This window comes from Aquarana catesbeiana, linkage group LG02, assembly GCF_042186555.1.
Source record: "Aquarana catesbeiana isolate 2022-GZ linkage group LG02, ASM4218655v1, whole genome shotgun sequence".
NCBI classification, from domain to species: Eukaryota; Metazoa; Chordata; class Amphibia; order Anura; family Ranidae; genus Aquarana; species Aquarana catesbeiana.
The window spans coordinates 137,777,518-137,798,564 of NC_133325.1; the positions used below are offsets into that span (position 1 = coordinate 137,777,518).

Here is a 21,047-nt window from a genome sequence, read left to right on the forward strand (position 1 = left end):
TAGTGAAGTATGTATTAACCAGGTAATGCTTTATTAAAAATCTTTAAGTAGATGTACTCACATAAAAACAATGCAGAGCAAACCTCTCTCCTACGAGCAGCGAACTCGTTCTGTGTCTAGCAATGTGAAACAGCCTATTCCGTCCCTACGCATGTCATCACTGATCACGTGACTTCTTCAGGGGATGAGCAAAATAGGCTTATTGTGGTCTTAAATAGTCTCTCCCATAGTGATTAATGGGCGGCCATTTTCTCGTAGCCACGCCGGCCATTACTAGGTCTCACATGGGCGCGGCCATTTTGTAGGTTAGAAACGACTACCTGATCATAACAAAGCTAATAACTAGGTGTCTGATGGGCGCGGCCATTTTATAGGTTAGAGAAGACTTTATACTCATACCAAGACAAATAGATACCGAATTGGCTGTATGTTTATGTAACAATATATTGTGTTGCTCATAACTATGGCTTAATGATATACAGAGGGGCTAATTGGCCAGAGACGGACGCATAGATGGGCATATATTAAAAAAGAGAGAGATCCCGCTGTATTGAAAGCTAAAAAATGCCAAATGGTCGGAGGCTACCACTAAAAGTGCATACATGGAAATTTTAATTCGTAAAATATATTGAAAGGTAATAAAAAGGCTAAAATTAAATTATTTAATGAAATATGATTAAAATATATGCGGGGTTAAAGTGCAAATAGCTGGAATATCCAGTAAAATTCAAGGTTGACCTAGCACCGCTAGGTAAGGGGCCACTGCTTACATTAGTGTTTTATGCACGAAGAGGACACTGAGTGAATTGCATCCCAGACACCCCACTGTTGTTTTGTTGAATACACCAGAACTTGCTTTTGCACCTTCAATGACTTTTACACTGGCACTTTAAGTTTGCTGCACTTACTGGCATGTCATTGGTCATTTGTTTCGCAGGCCAGCACAATATATTTTATATCACTATTATTGGGACATTTATTTATATTATTTGTTATCCATATTGCGTTGGATTGATGTGTTTTATTTGCGATATCTAGATCACCTTTAAGCACTGGCACTTTGTACGTTTTGCACCATTTATAAGGATATGTTTTTGATGGTTATTTCTGATTTATTCTATGTATTTTTATTTAGAATTATTCACATGAAGTAGTATTTATGTCCCTTTGTGCACCAACACATGACTGCTGAGGTGCAATAAACCCAGGTCCATACCATGATCCATCCAATTTAGACCTTACCCCTTCTTCCCATCAATAAAGACCACTTACCACCATTCATGTTGGAAAGGGCAAGGCCACAGCTTTTATTAAATTCAACTCTTTAACAACTTAAACATACATTTAACATTCCACAGTGCCAGTCACAGTAGCACTGTGAGCACTCAGTTCCGACTGGTGGAAAGGGAGATAACTGAGGGGCCTGTCCTTACCATAAGTGCCGGACTGCCGTCTATCTCCCAATTAGCGTGAAGGGCGTACCTCTTACCGCCGTGTTTTGCTGGCAAGGTCACCAAAAACCGCAGCAAGCTGTGACGTACCAACCATATAAAGGGCGGGAGGGTGCGCAGCTCTTACCGATCTTCTTCACCAAAAAGGCCCAGAATCCCCTGGGGCAACCACCTTAGTGAGCTCAGGCCCAACCCCACTCCGTCCCCCCACCAATCCACCGTGACCCCTAGTCACCATACTCCGCCCTGGTTATGCCCCCAACAGTCAAGGCTCTCTTTCCCAATGGGTTCAAGAGGCCTGCATGACTGCTGAGGTGCAATAAACCCAGGTCCATACCATGATCCATCCAATTTAGACCTTACCCCTTCTTCCCATCAATAAAGACCACTTACCACCATTCATGTTGGAAAGGGCAAGGCCACAGCTTTTATTAAATTCAACTCTTTAACAACTTAAACATACATTTAACATTCCACAGTGCCAGTCACAGTAGCACTGTGAGCACTCAGTTCCGACTGGTGGAAAGGGAGATAACTGAGGGGCCTGTCCTTACCATAAGTGCCGGACTGCCGTCTATCTCCCAATTAGCGTGAAGGGCGTACCTCTTACCGCCGTGTTTTGCTGGCAAGGTCACCAAAAACCGCCACCCGCCTGTCAGTAAGCTACTGACTGGCGCCCCACCGCAGCCAGCGCCTGTTCCACGCCCCTCTGGAGACCCAGATTAAAAATATCCAGCCCGATGTCATTCAGATGAACTCCATCCCTCCGCAACAAATCGCGATTATCACCCTCCAGGTCCCTGTGGCGTACCACAAAACCCCCTATCTGGCGCACAAACTTAGCCACTTGGGCATTGACCTTCCTACGAAAATGTTCTAGAAGGGGGCCAGGGACATCACGCGCCCATACCGAGCGGGGCACGATTTCTGACCAAACAACGGTCAGGTTAGTAAAGAAAGCACAACATTGGGCAATGTCACTTTTTACCGCAGATATGATGTCCACGGATCGCATATATCCAACGTCATTCCCACCCGCATGTATGACCAGGATGATGGGACCAGAAACGTGGGCACGAAGTTGCTGACATTCCTGAAGAACCTGTGTCCAACGTAACCCACGCAACCCGATCCATCGTATCCTTGCCACATCGTATGAGAATCCCAAGTTCCTGCCATAAGTTCGGATCTCTGCCCGGCGAGCGGCCCAGTATACGAAAGAATCCCCGAGGATCCAAATCTGTGCCGGAAAAGAACCTGGAAATCAACACAACAGATGTGGTCGGACATACAAAGAAAAACGAGAAGACTCCCATCTACCCAAACGCTGAAGTTCCGTATCAGAGAAACCCAAACCCGACGCGGCGGTCGCTGCGCCAATGCGAAAAGAGTGGGTGGAGAATTCCTTCGCAGGAAAACCCAAAATCTCCAGACAACGACGAAAAACGCGCAAAAATTGAAAACGGCTGAGAGAAGTTGCATCAGCATGGACAAAAATGTAGGGGACAGGGGGCGCGAAGGCACGAAAGAGAGGGCCAGGGACACCGGACAAAAGAGGCCGCCGCAATAATGCAAGACTACCCGGCGGCCCTTGCCAAAACAATCAGTCTTAGATGAACGCAAGAAAATCGTGACACTGCGGTGCGACAACGCCACATCCTCCCATAGGATGCCCCCCGAGATCAGTTTTGACTTTGACACCAATTCGCCAATTCGAAAGGCACCAAAGAAAGCCCAAGAAAAGGCTACCCTGAAAAGGAGAGTCTCATATTCCGATGAACATACATTCGGAAGAAGAGACAAGATGCCCAAAAGAATCTGAATAGATATAGGGCGTCTGGTATCCGGGAGGTGCGTAACCCGCTTCCAACCCCGGATAACCCGTCGGACAGGAAAAGCTTTTGTTACATCCTCCCACCCTAAGAGCTGGAACCAAAATGACAGGGCCGACAACGCGGATGAAACCGTAGACCCGGAAACGCCTTTTTCCGATAGAAATAATAAATAGGCAAATAAGGATAAACGACGGTCATCCGGAGAATAAATGTTAAACTCACCGCCCGACGCCTGGACCCACTCATGCCAAACCCGGCAGTACGCCGCCCACGTCCGCGAAGAAAGTGACGACCGGAGGAGCTCAGTCAAATGCCGAAAACGAGGTTCCATAAGTGGGCCGGACAGGGGAGGCCCTCCAAAGAAGCCATCGGAGCCAGTGTTCGAAAACGGCAAAACTGTTGACGAGAAAGAGCATCGGCAATATCATTAGAGGTACCCGGCACATGCCTAGCCCTAACGCAGATGTTGAAATGTAAACATTTTAAAACTAAAAACCGTAGCAACGAAACGACCGGAGGAGAACTGGCTGACTGTTTATTCACCACCTGCACCACACTCATGTTATCCGACCAGAAGACCACCTGGTGATTGCGCAACCTTTCACCCCAGAGCTCAACAGCAACAATAATTGGAAACAGCTCCAGCAGGGTGAGGTTGCGCAACAAATCCATGCGGGCCCATGAGGCCGGCCAGCGTTCAGCAGCCCATTCCCCTTGAAAGAAAGCGCCGAACCCACAGGAGCCTGCAGCATCGGTATACAGCTCCAGCTGTGAGTTCGGTACTTCCTCCCGCAACCAGCACGACTGTCCATTGTAAGTCTGCAAGAATGATAGCCAAATCCCCAAGTCATCCCTCATAGGCTTGGTGATCCTGACATAGTGGTGAGGGGCAGTTATGCCCTTCGTGGCCCATGACAGTCGCCTACAGAAGGCCCTACCCATCCGGATGACCCTACAGGTGAAAACCAGATGACCCAGCAACGACTGTAGCTGTTTCAGCTGTAATTTCTTCGCCCCCTTCGCCAAACGGACCAACGAGAGGAGCCTGGACAACTTGTCACTAGGCAACCTAAAAACCATCGCCACTGTGTCTATCTCAATACCTAAAAATGACAGGACTGTGACGGGACCCTCAGTCTTGTCAGCGGACAGTGGGACAGCGAAAAGCCGGCATGTATCCTGAAAAACAGTGAGCAGCCGCAGACACTGCCCACTGCCCGCTGGACCCACAAAAAGAAAGTCATCAAGATAATGCAGAATGGACTGAATACCCGCCTCCTGGGTGACCACCCAGTCAAGGAAGCTACTAAATAGCTCGAAAAAATAACACGATATGGCACAACCCATTGGGAGGCACATGTCGAAAAAATAGCTACCCTGAAAGTAGCAACCCAGGAGGTGGAAACAGTCCGGATGGACTGGGAGGAGGCGAAACGCGGACTCAATGTCCGCTTTTGCCAGAAGGGCAGACTGCCCCGCTGCCCTGACCAGCTGAAGCGCTCTGTCAAAGGACGCATAGTGCACTCTGGATTCCTCCCGGTCAATGCCATCGTTCACCGAGGAGCCAGAAGGGTAGGAAAGGTGATGAATGAGGCGAAATTTACCCTCCGCCTTTTTTGGGACCACACCGAGAGGAGATACCCTCAGGTTGTGTAAAGGAGGGAGATCAAAGGGGCCTGCCATTCTTCCCAGTTCCAATTCCCTCCAGAGCTTCTCGGCCACGACGGACTCGAATTCTTCCGCTGATTTTAAATTATGAGACATGGTCGGGGCGTCCGACGGGGTAAAGGGGATCCAGAAACCTCGGTCCAAACCGTCCCGCAGAATCAGGGCCTCTCTATGAAGGGGGTACCGGTCTAGCCAGGGAAGCATCTTTATGACGTTCACCGGCGTCCTCCGGCTTAGGAAGGTCAGTCTTGGTTCCGGGTCTGGAAAACGACTGTTTTCCCTTTCGAAAACACTTACTGGCGGGGTGAGCCCCTCCACAACTGGAGCACTCATGCCTGAAACGACAGGCGGAGTACCACTTGCAGTGGCTTTCGTTGAAAAGCCAGCAGATACCCTTCTTTGGAGCGGCCGACGCTCCGGACTGAGGGGCGCCGGCCGCGAACTGAAAGGACGAAGGCCTGTGAGGGCACATAAGCAGCAACCACAGGCTACCGTCCTGACAATCAAAACGAAATTCCCGACGTGCCGCCATTTTCTGCCAAAATTGAGTGTCATAATGAAACCAGCACTGACCCCCATAGACCTTGTATGCACCCCAAATAAGGTCCAAATAGCAAAATAACGAAGTGGCCAACTCCGGGAACCGCTCACTGAGCACTCCCGCATAGGCACAAAACCCCTGCAGCCAGTTCCCGAACGTCCTAGGAAGCTGTTTGGGTTTGTCACCCTGCGCCGATACGTCAACCCGTCGAGATTTGTCGATCGTCTCCCTATCCGGCGGAACGAGGGTAAGAAAGTCGACGAATTTGCGACGCCATATCTTCTCTTTCGTCTCTTCCGCCAAGTGGGTACCCGTCGGCGACACAGCCCACAACGCACCCCCATAAGCGGAGGTGGGGTTGGGCGATCCCGAGACACCCATACTAGAGAGAACAGATTTTACAACCGACGCGATGCGATCCTCCGGGCCCGATACGGAAGCATCAGCAGCTCTACCCCAAATTAACTCGCAGTCATACTCACTTGGTCGAGGAGGCATCGCGGGTGATGGACGATCGGCCACCGGGCCCGGCAGCGAATCCGATTCCAAGGCGATTTCAGAAGACTGCAAGCGTAGGCGGGCTGCGTAATCTGCTGTGCTGTCCCGACTCAGGGAAAGGTCCAAGGGCGGGGGTCCAACCACGGACCCGGTCGAATCCGACTGACCATGGACAGAGGCTGAGCAACGGCAGGTACACCTGCCAGCTCCTCTTGGTTGACCCGGGGCGGATGCCGCCGCCAGCCCGGGTCTGGAGCCGAGATCCCCCGCCCTGACGGGCGCAGGGGGATGAGGAAGGGCAACCGATGCGGGCATCCCATCAGGACCGCCAGCCCGGACAGGCACGTAGGGACACGGTTGCCCCACCGACGGGGTGGAGGTTAAACGCACGCGGCTGGCCTCCGCCCTGCGGGGCGCAGGAGGCTGCCGGTGGGCATGGGGTATCAGAGGGGGAGGGGTCAACCACACATCGCCCGCCCTGCCAGGCGCAGGGGAGATGTGCCTCGCGCCAACCCCCGCATCCTGGGACGTGGGAGGAAGATGCCTGTCCCCTGCCCTGCCGGGCACAGAAGGAACTCCGCAGGATTGATCCTGCACTTGTGCTAACATTCCTGCCCAGGCAGGCGCAGGGGGATAGTGCAGTGGCCCATCATTACTTTCTCCACACACCACACTGCTGTGCTGCCCAGCGCACCTAGCACCCAGCTGTGGTGTGTAGATATTCAAAACTCCCGCCCTGTCAGGCGCAGGGAGCACTCCGTCCACTAGATGGCGCCGGACCGGCTCCAAGTCCTCGGCAGAGCGATCATCGCCGGCTCCGAGGACAGCTGCGGAGGACGCAGCGGCGGCCGGCGGACCGACCCGCCTCCTCCTCCCCTTCGTGCCCGATGATTTCCCAGCGGAGGAATAAGCGGGCCGGCCGCTCAGGACCCCCCCGCCCTCCGCGCTGGCGGCCGTACTACGAGGATGAGTGAGGGGGCCGGGGAGCGCTGCGGCTCCAGCCCGGCCGCCTCCCACATTAGAGGGGGGGGGCGGGGTGGACGCTGGAGCGGGGGCTGCGTGACCGGGGACAGCGCGACGAGGCCCGAGTGGAGGCCTTAGCCCGCGCAGGGGACCTTCTCCGTGCCGAAAGACAACGGGGGGGGGGGGCAGAGGAAGGGTGTTTCCCCGTCGGAACAGGCAGGGGAGAGACAGGAGCAGGAGGGGGGGGAGAAGAGGACGGATGTGGAGGGGGACAATAGGAGGCCCTAGAGGGGCTGGGGCTGAGGCGGGAAGGCGGCCGAGTTCGCCTTCTAACCCTGGGGGGGGAATCCTGAGGGGGGTCAGGTGTGGGAATAGGAGAGGAATCCCCAGGGGTCAGGAGGGAGAAAAGCCACCCTGCCTGACCCTGAAGAGCCATCTCCCGGACCCTGGCCAGGAGGAGCTCGGTGTCCATGGTTGGAGGGACAGGGTGGGGTTCAGCCACAGCTCTTACCGATCTTCTTCACCAAAAAGGCCCAGAATCCCCTGGGGCAACCACCTTAGTGAGCTCAGGCCCAACCCCACTCCGTCCCCCCACCAATCCACCGTGACCCCTAGTCACCATACTCCGCCCTGGTTATGCCCCCAACAGTCAAGGCTCTCTTTCCCAATGGGTTCAAGAGGCCTGCATGATTATCTAGATTTATATGTTTTTAGTGTCAACACTTATTTATGCGATTTAACATGCAATTTTTTTGTCATTTAGTATATACCAATTGAAAAGGATTTTTATGCACTTTTTTTCACATACACATGATGCTGATTATTAAGACTTGAATGTTTTTTAGTGTCAACACTTATTTATGCGATTTATGCAATTTATTATGCGATTTTATGTCATTTTATTAATTGACCACAGACAGAGATTTACAGCTTTCTTCTGGTTAGCGCAGCACCTCCCCCCTTATACCTGAGTTTGATTTTGGGCTTATGCCTGACCCTTGCTTCGGTGCATGCAGCTGTCCAGTCGCATATGTGCGTTTTTACTATTTTTCTGAGTTCTTGTTTTCTTTTCTTTTTCCAATTGGGTAGCGCAGGAATATTCTTATTACATTATAGTGATTTATATAATTTAGCTTCAGACCCTAACACCCCACAACCTAACGACTTCACCATAAATTCCTTTTTGAACTCAGTAACGTTACCCAAGCTTACCACTGAAGCCCTTGAATTTCTGAACTCACCGATTCTAGACAAAAAAATTCTAGACATAATTAAATCACTCACCAAATCTAAATCCCCAGGGAGTGATGGCTTTTCAGCAGAATATTACCAGGCCTTTGCATCAACTCTCGCACCATATTTACAAAGACTTTTCACTTATGCTGCCTCAAATGCCTCTTTTCTCGAAGAGATTCTCCAAGCCACTGTCATAGCCTTGCCTAAACCAGGGAAGAGGCCAGATTGCCCTCAAAACTTTAGGCCAATTTCACTGCTCAATGCTGACAATGCTGCATAGAAAAACCTATGCAAAGCTTATCGCCAATCGTTTAGCAATAATCACACCACAACTGGTTAAAGCAGATCAGGTGGGCTTTGTGAAAGGCCGACAGGCGCCTGATGGCACTCGTAGACTATATAACCTCCTGTAGGTGGCAGAGGCTGGAGGGACCCCCACTGTGGTACTGACGCTTGACACTGAAAAAACGTTTGACAGGGTACATTGGGGTTTCCTGAATGCGACTTTGCAGAAATTTGGTCTGAGCGGCACGATACTCACAGCAATTATGGTCCTCAGCAAGAGTATTTACCTCTAATGTCCTTTCTGACATGTTTCGCATAACTAATGGCACCCGTCAAGGCTGTCCTCTCTCGCCACTGATTTTTATCTTAATAATGGAACCCCTGGCGGAGGCCATTAGATCTTGCGACTCAATCGCAGGTATTGAAATAGGAGGCTACTCCCATAAAATTGGGTTGTTTGCCGATGATGTTGTTTTGACGTTAACTAGTTCGGCCTCTTCACTGACGAAGGTACAATCAATTTTAAATGAATTTGGGGGGGCATCTTACTACACATTGAACTCCAATAAGTTATCTGTTCTGGCGATATGGTTGACAAAGAAAATGAAAGAGCATCTTAAAGGAACCTTCCCATTTCAATGGGTACCTCATAATTTAGCATACTTAGGAGTTACTCTATCATACCCAACAGCTTCCACATATGAAGCTAATTTCCGTAAACTGTTAGAAACAATTAAACAGGACCTGCAACATATATCAAAATTTGAAATGTCCTGGTTTGGGAGGATTGCGGCTCTCAAAATGACACTGCTACCTAAAATCATATATTATTTTAGAACCATACCAATCATTATACCAGATCATTTCTTTAGAGAGGTAGAAAAACTTTTCAGGCGCTTCATTTGGGGAAAGAAGATGAACAAGATTTCATTTCCTTTACTAATGAAGCATAAATTAAATGGTGGAGTAAACTTCCCTAATATTAAAAACTACTACTTGGCTGCTTGACTGGATCAAACTAAAGATTGGTTTCATACCAACTCTGATAAACTATGGGTCCAGATTAAGAAGTGTATAGTCGGTAATAGAAGCCCGCCGACCCTGCTATTGTCAAGTCTGACCCATCTGAAGTCAATACATAAGCCTTTCCCATCCATAGACGCCACACTACTAGCGTGGAACAACCTGCATGCTGTGGTACCTCAAGATACTAAAGATAAATGCACAAATTTCCACTGCAGATATACGAACACGTTATGCTGAATTTTGATGTTCAGCCATGGATAAGAGAAGAGATACAGACCTATAGAGAACTGGTTACCAAATACCCCAAACCCACTTCATTCCCCTTTATCCAACTCACCTACTTTCATAAAAACAACCCCAATATACATTATAATATCCACAGGGAAACATGGACACGCTTGAACTCTGACCGAGACAGCACAAAAGGACTGTCATGGTTTTATGACAAGCTACAATATAGTGGTGCTTTTCATAAATCCTCAAACATGCAAAACTGGGAAAGGGAGCTGGGTAATGTCTATACACAGAAGGATTGGCAAATGGCCATGCAATCCCACTTTGGATACTCCCACTGTGTAAACCACTGGGAATTGTTACTGAAAATACTATATAGAACCTACTTAACGCCAGTAAAACTGGCACAGATTTACCCAGACTCCTCTCCCAATTGCTGGAGGGACTGCGGAGGAAGGGGATGCATCCTACATATTCTATGGAGCTGCAAGGAAGTCAGAACTTTTTGGAAGGAGGAGTTTTCCCTAATCAATAAAGTTACGGGAGAAACTATTATACCCTCGCCACAGTTGCCACTTCTTAACATAGGAATGCACTTAATCCCAAACAAATATAGATCTCTAATTACTCACATACTAATTGCAGCAAAACTAACCATAACTTCTAAATGGAAATCTAAAGAGACTCCTCTGTTGTCAGAAGTTATAAATAGAGTTAAAACACAATACACATATGAAAAATGTTTCGCCATAAAAAGCCATAATATCCCAAAATTTAATCTATCATGGGTAGCGCAATATCCTACCAATTAGGGATAGGTAAATTACTTGCATTATTAGATACACACATTTTTTAGATGGTACATGTAACTTGTTAACGTTCTTTCTGTTAAACTGTTAAAGTGTTCTTTTTCTTAATTTTTGTATGAGTTATGGGAGATATACCCAAATACATAATAGATCGATTAGGGGAATTATAACAAATAATTGAAATAGTAAGCAACAGTCATATGGAAGTGTGCATGTGCGATTTGTCTGTGCGGGCCAGTGGTCTGTGGCACAGTTAGAACCCATTAGGGGTGCCTGGATCACAGGTGCGATGCCATTGCTTAGGATGGTCACAAGGTAAACGCGATCATTTGACTCAATTAAAGGAACAACTCCTTATTTTTCTTACTAACTCGATTTGGTATTGTATTCCCTGCTGATGAAGAGGTGCAACCTGTGCAGTATTGTATAACTCTCAGATGTACTATGTATTATTTTACTGTTGAATTTTCAATAAAAACTAATTGAAAAGGAAGTGGGTTTTTGATTTAGAAAAGGTTCAGCAGAGGGCGCCAAAAAGATAGTGTGAATGAGTGTAATGTGTGGAACTGGATATAGAAAAGAGGGATTGATGGGAGACTGCATCTCTCAGCCAGTACAGCTTGCTAATAGAGTCAGGGGACCGGGGCTTTAACAGACAGGCTGCATTAACACTGCCTACAACAGCACAGTGATTTATGCTACCGGGTATTCCCCTTACAGGTTGATGTTTGGGAGCAAGGCTTGACTCCCGGTCGATCTAGATTTTGGGACTTCTATTGACCACACTTCCTAAGCCTACTATAAGGAATAAGTCAACAGATCACATTCAGTGTTGCCAACCTTCCGCAGCATTTTTTACTGACAAAACATGTCAAATTTACTGACGAAGCACATTTTTTTTTTTTTTACAGAACTCCTATTAAAAACTAAGATAACTGGTATTTAACCACTAGTCGACCATCGGCCAGCATTATAAGTTGTCAGTTTGGCTCTCCTGCACAAATCGCCGTAGCTCAGGCACGCGGCGCCGCTGGCGGGAGCGTGAGCGTGCCCACGGGTCTGGCGAACTTGATGTCTGCAGGCGGCCCGCAATCGTCTAGTAGAGAGGCAGAATGGGGATCTGCCTTTGTAAACAAGGCAGATCCCCATTCTGACAGGAGACATAACATAGATCTACTGTTCCCAGTGATTGGGAACAGTGATCACTGTCATGTCCCTGCCAGCCCACCCCCCCCCACAGTTAGAACACACCCAGGGAACACACTTAACCGCTTGATCGCCCCCTACTGTTAACCCTTTCCCTGCCAGTGTCATTTTTACATTGATCACTGCATTTTTATAGCACTGATAAATGTAATAATGTCATTGGTCCCCAAAAAGTGTAATTTGGGGTCAGATTTGTCCGCTGCAATGTCACAGTCCTGCTAAAAATCGCAGATCGCAGCCAATACTAGTAAAAAACAATAAAAAATAAATCAAAGTCCCTAAATCTATCCCATAGTTTGTAGATGCAATAAGTTTTGCGCAAACCAATCAATTTAAGCCTATTGCGATTTTTTTTTATCAAAAATATGTAGAAGAATATATATCGGCCTAAACTGATGAATACATTTTTTTTTATTTTTATTTTTTTGGATATGTATTATAGCAAAAAGTAAGAAAACGTTTTTCTTTTTTTCAAAATTGTCGCTCTTTGTTTATAGCGCAAAAAATAAAAACTGCAGAGGTGGTCAAATACCACCAAAAGAAAGCTCTATTTGTAGGAAAAAAAGTGTGTCAATTCTGTTTGGGTACAGCATCGCACGACTGCACAATTGCCAGTTAAAATGATGCAGTGCTGTATCGCAAAAAATGGCCTGGCAAATCCTTCAGGGGCTGAAGTGGTTAAACAGTATAAACATATGGAAACGCTGACAATACTCCTAACAAATAATTTGCCTGCTTTACACTTAAAAAGTCAACACAACATAACAAATTATCAGCCCCTGATATTTGCAGACAGTTGTAAAAAAAAATCACTGATTTTTAGAAACTATCAGTAAATTTACTGCCGTTTGGCAAACCCAATCACGTTGAAACTTGAAGTTAGTTTATGAAGAGGTGGGGAGGCTTCTTCTGCTCAAGGGCAAAGAAACAAGAAAAACTTTGATTCAAAAGTCAAAGATCAGGTATTGCTGTCTGCAATAAATATGCCTGAATCGAGAGTGTCAGAGGGTATGAGAAGCTTGCAAGATTAGGGCAAACTGGGGACAAGCATCAACTAGCAGTCCCCATTGGGTTTTTTTTCGACAAATGGAGCTTTCTTTTGGTGGTATTTGATCGCCTCTGCGGTTTTCATTTTTTGGACTATAAACAAAAAAAAGCGACAATTTTGAAAAAAAACACAATATTTTGTACTTTTTGCTATAATAAATATCACCATTTAAAAAAAAAAAAAAATCACATTTTTTCTCAGTTTAGGCTGATATGTATTCTTCTACATATTTTTGGTATAAAAAAATCCTAATAAGTGTGTATTGATTGGTTTGCAGGTTTGCACAAAAGTTATAGCGTCTATAAAATAGGGGATAGATTTATAGCATTTTTATTATTATTATTTTTTTTTTTTTTACTAGTAATGGTGGCGATCTGCGATTTTTATCGGGACTGCGACCTTGTGGTGGACACATCGGACACTTTTGACACATTTTTGGGACCACTGGCATTTATACAGCGATCAGTGCTATAAAAATGCACTGATTACTGTAAAAATGTCACTGGCAGGGAAGGGGTTAACACTAGGGGGCAGTCAAGGGGTTAACTGTGTTCCCTCTGTGTGTTTCTAACTGTAGAGGGAGGGGACTGACCTAGAGGGGATGACGGATCGTGGTTCTTAGTTATTAGGAACTCACAATCTGTCACTCCTCAAAGAACAGAACAGGGATTTGTGTGTTTACACACACGTCCCTGTTCTGCCTCTCGTGCCTGCGATAACTTGTGGCCAGCGGCCATCGCGACCGTCGGCCACTAGCATCGGCACCCCGGAGTGCAGTGGCGCTCCTGGTTCCTCCTTTTCTTGAGTGCCCCCACGAAGAGCCGCTTTCCATGAGGGCACTCGTGCGGGCATGCTCCCGAGTCCTGCTGCTGCATCCATTGACACAGACAGCAGGAATCGGCCCCGCCCCCCCCATCTCCCGTGTCATTGGATTTGATTGACAGCAGCGGGAGCCAATGGCTCCCGTTGCTGTCAATCTATCCAATGAGAACCCGAGACAGCGGCTGGAGCTGCTGTGCTCGTCCCCGTCGCTGAAACGATCGAGCTCAGGTAAGAAAAGAAAAAGGGGGGGTCTGGGGGTGCTGCAGCACAGAAGGTTTTTCACCTTAATGCATTGAATGCATTAAGGTGAAAAACTGTGAGGGTTTACAACCCTTTTAAATAAATACAGCTTTGATCTAATACTTCAGAAGCAGTTTGAGTCAGGTGCTTCTTGTCAGCCTAAAAACTTGTTTAATGCAGGAAAAAATGCATCCTCTTGGCAGGATGCTTTGGCATTTTTAATTGATCTTGAATAGTTTGATAGTTAATAATGAAACAGCAGAAATTTTACCTGAAGAACAATTTTGAAGAAACCCTTCCTTGAAGATCTCAGCCACCCAGGCCTGAAGTTCAGGGTCTTCCTTGACCATCACATCACTGTAGTAGTAGTAATTAACAATATTGGAAACAAAACTAAAAAACAAAACAGGATCAGAATCAAGAGACATATTTTTAAGTATTGGAGTACCACCTTTCCAGGAATCAAATAAAAGATCTTTACCTCTCCACAGCTAACCAGATCTTCATGCCATCATCCCTGTACAAGTAGTTTGGGATGGACTCCATTCCTCTGCTTACAATGTTATCAGGGAGACACAGATTATGAAATGTCACTCCTTCCATGGCCCTTTTCAGGAGTAATGGAATCCCCCCATCCCCAAACACCCAAGCCTGGAGAGAGAATACCAGAGGGTAATGTGGTTAATATTCATAATTGCCAACTGTAAAAGAAGCCATTCAAAGCTTCCTCTGAGAAGAGATTGTAACATCATCAGCCCACCTCTCTGACTCAGCTAATCAGAGTAAGATTTGTATTAATTGATAGAATATAAAGTTTTCTTTGAATACCTGAGTGACACTCAGACCAACGCTATCTTGTTCCGGGTGTGAGGCAGGAAGGTCTCGTCTCACATTCAGAACACAGAGCTGTATACCATATGTAGCTGATGCTACATACAGTTTATACAGCACACCTAGCAGCCGCACATGTTAGTGAGGGAAATAGTTTGTTTGGGCCAGCTTTGAGGTAAAAAAAATGTCCCACTTCCTTTTTCACTCCCCTTCTCTACCTAACACTTACCTGGCTTGTCTCATCTCTCCAGTGCTGTACTGGCTGCAGCATTTCTCCTCCACTTCCTGGTCTTATAGGAGACACAGGAGAAATAGGTTCCCACTGCTGTCAAACTCCTGGGAGGAGTAAGAGGGGGTGGGGTCTTATTAGTGCTGTGTGTGTATATGGATGCACACAGCCTGGCTCAGGAGTGTGCCTGCATGGGTGCCCCATCAGCACATGGATTTCTGAGAAGGCACCCGCAGTAAAGGAGGGGTGGACAGCACTAGTGCGGGACTCCAGAAAAGTATGTAAGGGATCGCTCTGAACAATACCATTTTTTTTTTTATTTCCTTTACAATCACTTTAATGAAATGATGGAAAAAAGAAGACAAAGCAGGATCTTTACATTTCCAGCCACAGTTTCATGAACTGACCTAGATCTTTTTCATGTTATGTGCATACATGCTAAAGGGTTCATTTTTTTCACTTTGATTACCTCTCAAAGAGCTGTTGGTATTTCTGACTTTTATCTGTCTAAAAGGCCACTGGAAGCTTGATTCATACACCATCCTCCAAAAGGCTTCACTACCAGGTTCCCTTACCAGGAATGACAGCGGCAGCACCTGGGAGTCGATCTGAAGATCGGCTGGGGTGCTGACATCGCGGGCTCCCTGGACAGGTAAGTGCCCTAATATTAAACGTCAGCAGCTACAGTATTTGTAGCTGCTGACTTTTAATTTTTTCACCCAGACTGGACCTCCTCTTTAATGTCATACTTATCCTCCCCAACTCTTAAACATGGAGGAAGATATGAGGAATCCTTCCTCCTGAATAGGGATGAGCTGAACACCCCCCAGTTTGGTTCGTGGCAGAACATGCGAACGGACCGAAAGTTTGCGTGAACATTTGAACACCGTTAAAGTCTATGGGACCCAAACGTGGAAAATCAAAAGTGCGAATTTTAAAGGCTAATATGCAAGTTATTGTCCTAAAAAAGTGTTTGGGGACCCGGGTCCTGCCCCAGGGAACATGTATAATGCAAAAAAAGTTTTAAAAACGGCCGTTTTTTCGGGAGCAGTGATTTTAATAAAGCTTAAAGTGAAAAAATAAAAGAAAAATATTCCTTTAAACATCGTACCTGGGGGGTGACTATAGTTTGCTGTAAAGTGGCGCATGTTTCCCGAGTTTAGAACAGTCCCTGCACAAAATGACATTTCTAAAGGAATAAAAGTCATTCAAAACTGCTTGCGGCTGTAATGTAATGTTGGGTCCCGGCAATATGGATGAAAATTATTGAGAAAAATGGCAGGGTACCCCCCCCCCCCAGCCCATTACCAGGCCCTTTGGGTCTTTTATGGATATTAAGGGGAACCCCGCACCCAAATTAAAAAAAGAAAAGGCGTGGGGCCCCAGGCCCTATATACTCTGCAGCAGTATACAGGCGGTCCAAACAAGACAGGGACTATAGCTTTGTTCTTAAGTTGAATCTGTTTGTAATTTGGAACAGGTAAATTTTGTAAGTGTAGCTCCAGCCAAAAAATCGATTTTTAAGCTTTTTGGATAACATAGGGAAGGGTTATCACCACTGTAACATTTGTTTTACTGTCTGTGCCCCTGTTCAGAAGATTTCACCTCACTTTCTGTCCCAATGACAATTGGATTTTGAAAGTTTGGAGTTATTAGGGAAACAAGGGTTGGTAATAAAGCATCAGTAGAGACACCTTTTTCCCATATTAACTCTTACAGGAGAGAATTTCCCTTCCTAGGGGTAGATTTCCTCTCATTTCCTGTTGTCTCCCTCCGTTTGTAAGTAGGAGTCATTTGTAAGTCGAATGTTTGAAAGTAGGGGAGCGCCTGTATATACTATACGGCCTGCCCTATATACACTGTAGAAAATTGGGCTTTAGGTGTTGGTGGTACCAGAACACTGTAAGCCCTCACAGCTACTCTTGGTGAGCGCTGGAATGGGCCCTGCTGTGAATTATTGTATCAAGAATTGTAATTACATGCCCCAGTTGAACAGGGACAGAAAAAGGGGGCCTTTGGTGGTGGTGCCACAACACTGTGAGACAGTGTTTCTCAACTCCAGTCCTCAAGGCGCCCCAACAGGTTACGTTTTCAGGATTTCTATTATTTTGCATAGGTGATTTGATCAGTTGCACTGCCTTAGTAATTACCACAGCCTTTTCAAATCTGAGGGAAATCCTGAAAACATGACCTGTTGGGGCGCCTTGAGAACTGGAGTTGAGAAACACTGCTGTAAGCCCTCACAGTTACTCTTGGTGGGTGCTGGAATGGGCCCTGCTGTGAAATATTATATCAAGAATTGATACATGCCCCCGTTAAACAGGGGCAGAAAAATTGGGCCTTAGGCACTGGTGGTGGTGCCACAACACTGCAACCCCTCACGGATACTCTAGTTGAGCGCAGGAACGAGCCCTGCTGCAAAATATTACAGCTAAAATTGTACTTACACGCCCCTGTTAAACAGGGGCAGAAAAATTGGGCCTTAGGCACTGGTGGTGGTGCCCTGAAACAAAAATGTTCTTAGAAGCTATCAACATGAACATTGAGGAGGAATAGGATAGTCACTCAGCATAGGGATCTGAAAAAAATCGCACAAAGTGACAAAAGTCACATAGAATGGAAAAAATCGCATACAGTGCAAAAAAGTGAAAAAAAGTGCAAGAAAACCTCTAATTCAATAAATAAAGGTGCATAGTCCAGCAAGCGCACTTATCATATAACAGTTAATGCAAAAAAATAAAAGTGCATGTGCAGAGAATGATCTTGTCCCTAGGTATTCCAGCACCATGTAAATCAGACGCTGGAACCGATCAGACCTTGGGGTTGCGGACTAAAGAATTGTCTGAACGCATCGGTCAGATGGCCACCTTCTCCACTGGTCAGATGGCCACCTTCTCCACTGCTCCTTCTTTGACTGACCGAAGCCTCAGCAACACGTTGTCCAGGAGGACCAGGAAATTGTAACCTCCCAGGCTCTGAAAACGCATTGCACAAACCTTTCTGCAAGGTCTCCCGAAGATGTTTTATCCCCTGCTCCCTCTGCGAAGGCTGGATAAATTCTGCAACCTTACCCTAATAACGTGGATCAAGAAGGGTTGCCAGCCAGTAATAATCCGTCTCCTTGATGCCACAAATCCGAGGGTCCTTTCGCAGGCTTTGCGGGATCAGGGAGGCCATGCAGTGAAGGTTTGCTGAGGCATTCGATCCGGAGTCCTCTGGGTCACTAAGGATGACATGATCCACAGCCACCTCCTCCCAGCCACGTACAAGTCCATGGGTTTCTGGGGACTGAAAATGATACCTTGAAGACTGCTGCTGATGCTGAGTGTCAGGCTCCACCTCCATGCTGACACAATCCTCATCCTCCTCCTCCTCCTTCTCTTCCTGTGTGATCAGTGGGCCCGCATGAATACTGTCTGGATAAAGGGGGCCTTCAGAGGTAAGGAAGTCCTCCTTCGTCTCCCTCTGTTTTGCCTCAACTGCCCTGTCTATCATTCCACGAAGCGTGCACTCCAACAGGAAGACAAGAGGGACAGTATCACTGATGCATGCACTGTCACTGCTCACCATCCTTGTGGCCTCCTCAAATGGTGACAGGACAGTTCATGCATCCTTGATCAGTAGCCACTGGCGTGGCGAAAAAAAGTCAAGCTTCCCTGACCCTGTCCTGGTGCTATACTCACACAGGTACTCATTGATGGCCCTCTGCTGCGTGTGCAGCCGCTGCAGCATTGCCAACGTTGAGTTCCACCTGGTGGGCATGTCACAAATGAGGCAGTTCTTGGGCAGGTTGCATTCCTTTTGAAGGTTAGCCAGCCGAGCACCGGCATTATATAACCGGCAGAAATGCCCACAGACTTTCCTGGCCTGCCTACAGAGATCCTGTAAGCCCGGGTACCTGCACAAGAACCTCTGCACCACCAAATTAAGGACATGTACAGGGAACATGGGTCAAGTGTCCCTGTCAGAGGGCGGAGAGGAGGTTGGTGCCATTGTTGCAAACCACCATTCCTGGCTGAAGCTGGCGTGGCGTCAACCACCTTTGAGTCTGCCCCTGCAGAGCTGACAGAATCTCTGCCCCAGTGTGGCTCCTGTCCCCTAAGTAGACCAACTCAAGCACCACATGGCATCTTTTTGCTTGCGCAGCCCCTTGCATGCCTATGGAGCACCGCTGGTTCCGAGGAGAAATCTGCAGAGGAAGAGGCCATAGAGGAAGAAGAAGAGGAGGGGGTGGAGGAGAGAGGTGTGGCAGAATCACCACTACAAGCATTTTGGAGGCGTGGTGGCGGAACAAGCTCCAACAATACTGCACCCTGTCCTGCATCCTTCCCAGCTGCCAGCAGAGTTACCCAGTGCGCCATGAAAGAAAGCTAACATCCCTGTCCATGCCTGCTGGACCATGAGTCAGCAATAATATGCACCTTACCGCTGACTGCCCTGTCCAGCGAGGCCAAGACATTGCCTTCCACATGCCGGTAGAGAGCTGGAATGGCCTTCCGTGAAAAGAAATGGCGTTTGGGAACCTGCCACTGAGGTACCGCACATTCCACAAATTCACGAAAGGGGGCAGAGTCTACCAGCTGCAAAGGCAGCAGTTGGAGTGCTAGCAATTTAGCCAAGCTAGCATTCAGCCGCTGAGCATGTGGATGGCTGGGACCGAATTTCTTTCAACGGTTTAGCAACGGGGTACGAAATTTGCCTGCTACAATCGAATGTTGGTGTAGGGATAGCAGATTGCCCGCAAGTACTTGGCACACCTAAATCTACACCTTCATTCCTCTCAGTGCAGGTTTCTGAGAGGACTAAAGATATAGTGGGGTTGGAGATCCCAGCTGATGAGGAGCAAGGAGAGGTCCGCCTTATTCTTTGGTGTGGGTCTTTTAAGTACTGTTGCCAACGGACTGCATGGGGGGTCGACATATGCCTGTTCAAGCATGTGGTGCCCAAGCGGCTGCTGTTTTGGCCACGCTTGATACGCTTCAGACATATGTTGCAAACAGTAACGGTGCGATCTGCTGCACATGTATCAAAAAAGGCCCACACCAAAGAACTTTTCAAAATACACGGGGGGTCAGCAGCGCCCTGCACATGCAGAGCTCTGCGGTCTGATGCAGTCGGGTGGCTGCCCTTAAGCTGGCCCCTGGAGGGCATTCTGCCTCATTGGAGATGTGCCTCCTCCTCCACTCTTCTATCAGGAACCCACATATAGTCAGTGACCTCATCATCCCCTCCCTCCTCGTCACTGGAGCAAGCCTGGCAGTATGCTGCAGCTGGGGAAACATGACTGCCAGTTTCTTGTCCTTCTTGGGCACCCCCTCTCTCTGCACTCACGTTATTGCCTTTCTCAACCTGGGTACCATCATCGGAGCCTTCAAAATACTGCGCATCCTCCTGCAGCATGTACCTGACACTGTGGTCGAACTGTGGGGACTCCCCTGTGCATGATGGTGGGGCTAGGGAAGGAGTGACTGATGACATTGAGCTGATGGAATAGGCCGCTTTGGTAGCAGCATTGGCAGGCAAACTACTCTGAGCCTGGGTGACAGAGGATGAGGAGGATGAGGACGGGTTAGTTATCCACTCTACCAACTCTTCTGCATGTTGTGGATAAACTTGGCCAGCTGCTGAAAAAAAGGACAAGCGTGCCCCACAGCCAGCTGCTGAGGATGCACCGTGTCCACAACCAGCACTGTTGGCTGTAGACACAGAGCCTGCTTTCCCTCTTTTAGTGGCCTGTGAGTGTTTGCCTCTCCTTGGTGGCCTTCCAGACATGCTGTAAAATTTTATTAGCAAAACACAGCCTGAAGTTTACTAGAAAAAGTACACCAGGAATGGCCTGCAGTCAGATATAGGCTTGGCTAGACTAGAATGCAGTGGATATATGTATGTAGGAGACTGTATATATATTTAATGCACTGCAGATCACTGAATCACCTGCCTGCCTGAAAGTATATTTGTAAATGTACACCAGGAATGGCCTGCAGTCAGAGATAGGCTTGGCTAGACTAGAATGCAGTGGATATATATATGTAGGAGACTGTATATATATATATTTATTGCACTGCAGATCACTGAATCACCTGCCTGAAAGTGTATTTGAAAACGTACACCAGGAATGGCCTGCA

General features: G+C 47.3%; 1 protein-coding gene across 6 annotated transcripts in view; it reads right to left on the bottom strand.

Annotated features, from left to right (window-relative positions):
• LOC141127244 (hydroperoxide isomerase ALOXE3-like) overlaps positions 1-21,047 on the bottom strand; it is a 226,972-nt gene that overhangs the window by 56,969 nt on the left and 148,956 nt on the right. For all 6 annotated transcript variants that reach the window (XM_073613510.1, XM_073613515.1, XM_073613512.1 and 3 more), the window contains 2 exons: positions 14,344-14,513; positions 14,134-14,255 (listed from right to left, as the gene is read on the bottom strand). In XM_073613510.1, coding sequence (XP_073469611.1) covers positions 14,134-14,255; positions 14,344-14,513 — 292 coding nt within the window. The remainder of the gene's footprint in view (positions 1-14,133; positions 14,256-14,343; positions 14,514-21,047) is intronic.